The following is an 8,106-nucleotide window of genomic DNA, read 5'->3' on the forward strand; positions in this document are numbered from 1 at the left end:
CTCTCTCTCTCTCTCTCTCTCTCTCTCTCTCTCTCTCTCTCTCTCTCCACTTCCCACCAGCTCCATCTGATCCATAGGCAGGATGACCCTAGGAATGGTCCCAAAGATGGGATATCTCCTTCAGTCAGTATACCTCCTTAAAGCAGGAGGCTCCTTTCTAGAAGTTAGCGGGGCTGAGAGAAAGGGCAGAGGCAGAAATAACCCCAGGCTCCACCCAGAAGGATTAAATCACAAGAAACTAGGGACGGGGGGGGGGGGGGGGTTGGGGGGGGCTTAACATGTAGGAGCCAGAAGAATGCCATTGCTCCAAACATTGTAGCATCAGAGGGCTCAATCCCACGGGATACCCCCATGAGCCCAGAGGGCAGCAAGCACAATCCCAGGTCCATGATGCTGTGTGCTCCCAACCAGGTGTGGCACCTCCTCAAGGAACCCCCAGAGCCACCTGCCCCACTGCCCCCAGAGGACAGGCGTCAATCAGTGAGCCGGCAGCCCTCCTTCACCTACTCAGAGTGGATGGAGGAGAAGGTAGAGGATGACTTCCTGGACCTGGATGCGGTGCCTGAGACACCTGTGTTTGACTGTGTGATGGACATCAAGCCTGAGACTGATCCCACCTCGTTGACTGTCAAGTCCATGGGTCTGCAGGAGAGGTGGGAGGGGTAGAGGAGGGATGGGCCTGGGATCACAAACTCTCAGCTCCCTTTAAAGGGTAGATGCCAAACTCCTGGTTTAGAGGACAGGGTTATCTTCGTAGCTTAGCATGTGTAGACATGTACTTTTCCAGTAATGCATGTTGATCAGGATACCTCATGATGAATGCCCGAAAATAATAGTAATACAGTTCCTTTCCATGTACACACAGTGATGTTCAGTTGTGCACATATGCATGCCCATACTCTCCTTGGCTTGAAGAATTCAGTTAGTTTCCTTACAGTTTTAACTTAAGATTCCTTAAGTTTTGACTTACCTGTGTTCCTTGTAACTTGTGACTTGACAAAGGGACCATAGATAGCATTTCCCAAAAACCTCCTGGGCACGAAAACCCTACTTCCCTAGAGTGCCCCACAGGATTTTGAGCATGTTTGGGAGATGGTGACACCCTCTGTATAGAGCTAAGTAAGCTAACTCATATCTGGTTTGAGATACCCACACAATGTCATAAAAATACTCAATGAGGACTCAGAAAACCTAGACAATACTTCTCGGCTCAGCCACTTGCTCATAGTGAAAGCCTAGACAAGGTTAGTACCCTTCCAAAACTCAGTGTCCCTTTCTATGTAACTAGGATCCTCCCCGTCCTGATGTTTTAGACAGTGTGCATGATGGAGTTGGTCCAGTGTAGACATCTTTGCTACTTCTGGCTGCCTTTGGGCTTCCTCCTCCTCCGGACACAGAGGATTCTGGCCTCTCCTAGCTAAGATGCACTTGACCCCACAACAGCTTCATTCTAGAACTATGCTACGAAAGTCTCAAGCTGTACTCTTGAGTTTGAGCCTCACTTTAGTGGACATCTCCCCTATGGGTCCCCTTCCTCAACAGAGTCCAGGGGAGGGCCACTAGGGACAGCATAGGGATGAAGCTTTTGGAACAGGGGTCTCCACCCCACTGTGGGAAGGAGCAGACTGGGGTGTAGGCAAAGCTGTATGGTCCTTAGGACAGGTTCTTGTCACATCTCGCTTCCCGGAGCTCACTCTGCTCTCCACTGACCACCTTTCTCCTTCTCCTTCTATGACCCTTGCAGGAGGGGCTCCAATGTCTCTTTGACCCTGGACATGTGTACTCCTGGCTGCAACGAGGAAGGCTTTGGCTACCTGGTGTCCCCACGAGAGGAGTCAGCCCATGAGTACCTGCTCAGTGCCTCCCGTGTCCTCCAGGCGGAGGAGCTGCATGAGAAGGCCCTGGACCCTTTCTTGCTGCAGGCGGAATTCTTTGTGAGTCCCTCCAAGTGGCCACCCCACCTTTATACATGCAGTGGTCCACCACCTAGCCAATTAGGGCTCAAGTGTACAGACCCAAACATGGAAGAGACAAACACCTCCTTGTCGTCATCTCCCTCAGCATCCTGCACAAGCTTTCAGCCTCTGAGACCTGATGTCCTCACCTGGAAAGTCAGACACATGGCAGGAGTTAGGGAGATGATACCATACATCAGACAGACCGTGGTACTTGGCAAGGTCCTTGCAGGAGTTAAAGGGGACAATACCGTATGGCAGGCAGACAGTGGTGGTTCTGGATCTGTTTCAAAGGTTGTTCTTTGGAAGCTGTAGAAAGCAGCAACTTCCTGGTGGTGTGGTTCAGTGGTAGACCCTGTGCCTAGCAGCATACACAAAGCTGGGTCAAAGCCCATGGGACAAGAACATTTTGTTTTTGCACTCTCCTGTCTTCCCACCCTTCTCTGCCGACATTATCAGGGATGTTTCTCTCCATGTCCCTAGGTCTCCCCTCTTCTCCTCTGGGTTTAAAGCTTAGGTCCTAACTCCTTTCCCAACCTCTAGCCAACATGTATTAGATCTAGAAGGACCCAATAAGTAACAGTCTTGATCCCCTGCCTAGAGTGTGTAGCCATCTACGAGCTCAGCCATAACGAGGTGTGGCCTGTGAGTCACCATAAAGTAAGCTTGAAGTGAGCCTCGTCAGAGTGAGACGAGCATACTTTTAATACTGAGCCTTGGAAACAGCAATCTCCACTGCCACGGGATGCTTGGCTTGGCTTGCCCCATGGGTCTGCACCCATAGTTAATAAGAAAACTCCAGGAGTGAGAAGGGAAGAATTGAGGCCCAAAAGCCCACTTTCCCAGCAGACTCACCAGTCAGGTAGCTCATTCCCTTGTGCCACGTGGGCTCTGTGCTCCAAGCTCCACTGGCAGAACAGTGCTGAGCCTCAGCTTTCTTCTCCAGCCTGGTGCTCCACTCCCATACCAGCAGGAGCTGTCCACTTCTGGGCCAGGGGACTGGGACCTTCCTCACATCACCCTCACCTCAGTGTCTCTAGAAAGCCTTCCTCCACTCCCCAGCCTTGGCTCCCACTCTCAGCTCCCACTTCTCATGTAAAGAGTCTTCCGTGTCCCTTCCTGCTCAATAGATACAAGGAGGAAGAAACACAGGCTGCTCGCCCACTCCATGGGCAGTTCTGCACATGTGTGTGGTGAGGGTTGGTTTTTTTTTAATTATTATTTCTTTTGATTCTCACAAGAGCCCTAGGAAAGTACCACTGTCTGCATTGGGCAAAGACCGTATAGTATATCCAGAGACAGTGAGCAGTATGGTCAGGTGCCAGCGTACACAGACAGATTAGAAGAAACTGCATAGGGAGGCATCCCTGGGGAGGCACCCCAGCAGCCATCAGTGAGGGGATTTAGCTGGGGTGAACCTAACAGTTAGAGACAGTTTGGAGATACAGGGCTAAAACTAGTACTCTCATCAAGTGCAGCATCACGAACATAGGACCTACATGGGTCTGGGCAGAGGTGGGAGGCATGACTAAGAATGGAAAATCAAGAAAAAGGAAAGCCAAGTCGGGAAGATCGTAAGTTCAAGGCCTGCCTGGACTACATATTGAGTTCAGGGGTAGTAAGCAACTTACTGAGACTCTGCCCCAAAATTTAAAAGTATAGGGGGAAAAGAGAGAGCCGGGATCTTAGCCCAGCGGTGGGGTACTTGCCCAGCATGCACAAGGCTCCAAGTTCAGTCTCCAGTATAAGGGAAAGGACAAGAGAAGGAGGCCAGGTCCAGAGAGACTTCACCACCAGGGTGTCCATCAGACATAGCTTCAAAGGGACAAAAGGCCTTAAGGGATGGAGAAGCAAGCTCTCTTTTAAACTGGGCGATCAGAGAGGGTTTTTAAAGGACGTAACCTCAGATAGATGTGTGGAGGAGATAAAGGTGGGCAGGTATTATCAAAAAGTGAACGTCTCAAACAAAAGCCCAAGGAGAGAGTGACAGATGGCAGGAACTCTCGTCCCCAGAGCTACCTGGCTGGCTGCGGCAAAGAGAGCAGGGAAGGAGGCGGTGGCTGGCAAGGTCACCTTTTTGTCTTGTTGTTTTCTCTTGGCCTTTTATTGAACATCTATCACAAACCAGACTGGCCCTCAATAGATAATTGCTGTGCTATTTATTTTATGCCCTTGTCATATGCCAGCAACTACTCTAAGTGTGTGTGTGTGTGTGTGTGTGTGTGTGTGTGTGTGTATGTGTGTGCTAACTCACTTAACAGAAAATGCTTGTCAAATGAATGCATGAACTCAAGACAGTCCCTGCACTGGCAGTTGGAGGTGAGCAGCCTCTGAATTTGGACTTCTGGGAAGACCATCCTGAAGCTGCTCACAGTCCCATGTCCTCCTCTTCTAGGAAATCCCCATGAACTTTGTGGATCCAAAAGAGTATGACATCCCAGGGCTGGTGCGGAAGAATCGGTACAAAACCATCCTTCCCAGTGAGTACATGCTGCCCCGGGGTGGGGAGGGAAATGAGGGTCTGTCACCTGGGAAGTTCTCAAGTCCAGGGGGTCCCCTGGGGATGATGAATGAACATCACAGGAGATGGTATGGAGGTTGGGACAACCAGGAAAGAGAAGGGAATGAGCAGGGACTGCTTCACCTTCTGTCCCTGGACCCTCGCCCTTCCTGGCCAGTGGCATAGAATGCAACACTGTACAGGCACTTACAAAAGGGTGGTTCTGAAGCAATGAAGTGTGTGTGTGGCCTTTCTCTTCTGAGTGGGTATATCATATTTTAAGAAAACATTAAAGGTTCAGAGGAAGTAAAGTGGCTTACCCACAGTCACACAGCTAGTAAACCAAGGCTTTAAACCTGGGCATCTGTGAACCCAGAATCGGGCTCTTCTGATTACCCGTGTTCTGTAGGACCCAACTGTCAGTCCTCTAACAAGCAGAGCCACCTCTCAAAGGGAATGAGGTGCTGTCATCCTGTGGTGGTCTGTCTATCATGGGGTGTATCCAAGTGAGACCACATAGCAATCCCCGTGTAAGGCCTGAGCAAGGCTTGTCTCCTTTGGAGGGGGTTAGACCAGCTGACCTACTGTTCCCATTCTATCCCATGATGCCACTGTCAGGTCACTATCATCAAGACCCTCTGGGGGCTACCTCAGAAGTATGGGGGTGGCTTGTTGGAAGTGAACCCTCCCAAAACCTACTCCACCCAGTGTGTGGAGTAGTGAGCCCTTAAAAAGCAGTTTGCCATCAGCATCTCCAACAGAATGTAAGATGTCATGACTTATTTTTAACTTTTAAAATATCGACTTGTGGTTGCTATGGTTACACAGTCTCTAGGTAGTTACATTTAAACAAAGCACCATTTAAGGCCAGGATGCCTTATTTGGGCTGCTCACCTCTTTTCTCAACTTATCCTCCCTGTTCCTGTTCTTCCTACAGGCAACGGCCTGGCTATCCCAGAACCCAGCATTTTGCTTTGCTCCTTTGAGTGGCCACTGGAGCGAGCCACACTCTATGTGGTCCTGCTGGATTGCTGATGAGATCCTACCTCCTCCAACCATACCCTGAACCTCCAGGCCCCTACACTCAACATAGAATGTTGTACAGCCAGGCAGAGCTGACCCTGAACCTTAAGAGACTGGATGGGGTGGGGGTGGGGACACAAAGAGCATTGATCACAGAGGCAGCCTCTGTGATCAGGAACAGCCTGAGATTTATTTTACCACTGATCACACACATTTCCTGAGCCCCATCCAGGGACTGAGAATTTGGATTCTGCACACAGAGCTTGGTGTCTAGCAAAAGAAACAGCTCTGAAGACAGTCCCAGGGTGAGCAACCACATCAGCAAAACAGTATGAAGATCAAAATTCAGGGTCACAATGCTGTCCCATTCAGCACAGTACCTCAAGCCCCAAAAGGACAGCAAGCAACTGAGAGGCACACTGGTCCGTCTTGAATGAAAAAGCAGATGACTCCCTCAGATCCAGCCCCCTCCCTTCCATCCTTCTTACCAGATGACTTTGTGGGTGTTCAGTCTTCCATGTTGCCCAAGTCTAATGAGCACCATTTACATATGCTACACTGGCATAAATGTCCCTGGGAAAGATGCCAGGCAGGACAGCCTGTGACCTTGACACTTCTTATTGGATTGCAGCAGTCATATCCTGACTTGGACTTTTTCTCCTTCTTGCCTCTCTCACACAATGAGGCAGAACAGAAATCTAATCATGTCCCCTTCTTCCTTAAGCACAGTCAATGTCACCCTCTCTAAGCATGGTGTGTGACACTGTCTGGCATCTGTCTCCTCTCCAGTTTCTATTTCTCACCAGTCTCAGCCTTGGCCTGTGCACCTGGTCAACAAACTGCTTGCTGTTTCTCCTCCTGGTCCTTTAACCCCTGAAAAGTGCCACAACCCCCCGTCCCAGTCCCCATCCCCTCTGTCCCTCCAGTCCCAGAGCTCTCGGAGCCATACTCTACCTGTCTTCCTACCTAATGCTATGCTATCTTTGAGGCAGGGATCATTCATCTCTTGTTGATCTAGAAGGCTCTTCTCATAAACACAGCATTAAGCAGAGCTGGCATGGACCTGCAATCATGACCGCCACCACAGCGACTGACTGATTGCAAAGTTCTCCCATCTGGCCAGAGAAGACAGTGCCCACATCTGTCCTTCCACCACCTTAACCTGGATAGGCAAACCAAGACAGTCCAGGCAGAGCTGCCTACATGAGCACTCTCTTCTGTTGGCCGTGCAGAAACCCCTTCCTGCCTACTCTTACCCATCCCCTCCCCTGAAGCACTTCTATGTGCTCTCTACAAGAACTGTCTACACCCATATCACCTGACATGACATAGGCAGAGATGGGGGCTGGCAGAAGGCTGGAAATGAGAGGGGGATGCCCGTTACCTCCATCACCACCCCAGCTGCTCTAGGTTCTTCTCCATTCCCAATGTCTGGTGGAAACTCATGGTCAATGGCAATTATGCTTGTTATGTAGCATTTGCCATATGCTGTTGGGTGCTGCATCTTGGCCCAGGGGCTATGGTTTCTTTTTTCCTTTTAACTCTCTTTCTAATAATATTTATTTATTTTGTATACACACGCATATAAGTGTATGGAGCACACTTGTGGAGGTCTGAGGACAACCTGTGAGATTCAGTTCTCTCCTCCACCACATGAGTCCCAGGGATCCAACTCAAGTTGTTACACTTGGCAGCAAGCATCTCTACCCTCTGAGCCATCTTACTAGCCCCTGTTAACCATTTTCATCTTTATAAGAAAAAAGAGGTCATCAAGTAGTGACTCTCCATGACATTACTGCAGTGCCTGTAACAGCACATACTGGCTGTGATCCCAGAGGAAATGTGGGTGCTGAGGAGGACAGAGAGGTTGGGCCCAGCTCACACCCTCACCTGTCTCTCACCACAGATCCTCACAGCAGGGTACGTCTGACATCACCAGACCCTGAAGATCCTCTGAGTTCCTACATCAATGCCAACTACATCCGGGTATGTAGCTCCATTCCCCAGAGTCTTCCACTAAAGGAGAGGCCTGAGCTGATACAATCCATCCCCCAGACTTATCCCCCAAGCCAATGTGGCTCCTACAAGCCCGAAAAGGAGCCTAAGTGAGGGATGGGGCCCCGGGAGTGCCACCTCTGACCCTGACCTGACGGGCCGGACTTGGGTGGCTGCAGGGCTACAGTGGGGAGGAGAAGGTGTACATCGCCACCCAGGGACCCATCGTCAGCACTGTGGCCGACTTCTGGCGCATGGTATGGCAGGAGCGCACACCCATCATCGTCATGATCACCAACATCGAGGAGATGAACGAGGTAGGGACCCTGTGCCATTGCTCATTGCTCCTGCTTTGTGCCCCACTAGAAGCAGCTCATTTGCATGCTAATCTTTATGAGACTCTTGTGAGCCTGGCGTGCACTCAGCTGCGAACATAAGGAAATGAGGTGTTGAGAGTTAAGGTGTACACTCAAGGCCACACAAAGGGGAGCAGGGTCTGTAGCTGGCTTCTCCCACCCTGTCCAGTGGCTATGATTTCAGTCATCATCTTCTGCTGCTTCCCAGTCTGCCACTGATGTGCAAGTTCATGGTCAGCAGGCTCATTTAATTGAAATCTCTAAAAAAAAAAAAAAA

The 8,106-nt window shown here is 50.2% G+C and overlaps 1 protein-coding gene across 1 annotated transcript in view; it reads left to right on the plus strand.

Moving 5' to 3' along the window:
- Positions 1–7,877, plus strand: part of LOC114636230 (tyrosine-protein phosphatase non-receptor type 5-like) — a gene marked incomplete at its 3' end in the record, with an annotated part of 48,132 nt that extends 40,255 nt beyond the window's left edge. The window contains exons 6-10 of the mRNA XM_028784435.1: positions 412–653; positions 1,745–1,934; positions 4,351–4,435; positions 7,385–7,464; positions 7,653–7,877. Of these exons, the coding sequence (XP_028640268.1) occupies positions 412–653; positions 1,745–1,934; positions 4,351–4,435; positions 7,385–7,464; positions 7,653–7,877 (822 nt within the window). The remainder of the gene's footprint in view (positions 1–411; positions 654–1,744; positions 1,935–4,350; positions 4,436–7,384; positions 7,465–7,652) is intronic.
- Between the last annotated feature and the right edge of the window lie 229 nt (positions 7,878–8,106).

Source organism: Grammomys surdaster, unplaced genomic scaffold (assembly GCF_004785775.1).
Source record: "Grammomys surdaster isolate TR1022 unplaced genomic scaffold, NIH_TR_1.0 123045, whole genome shotgun sequence".
Taxonomy (NCBI): Eukaryota; Metazoa; Chordata; class Mammalia; order Rodentia; family Muridae; genus Grammomys; species Grammomys surdaster.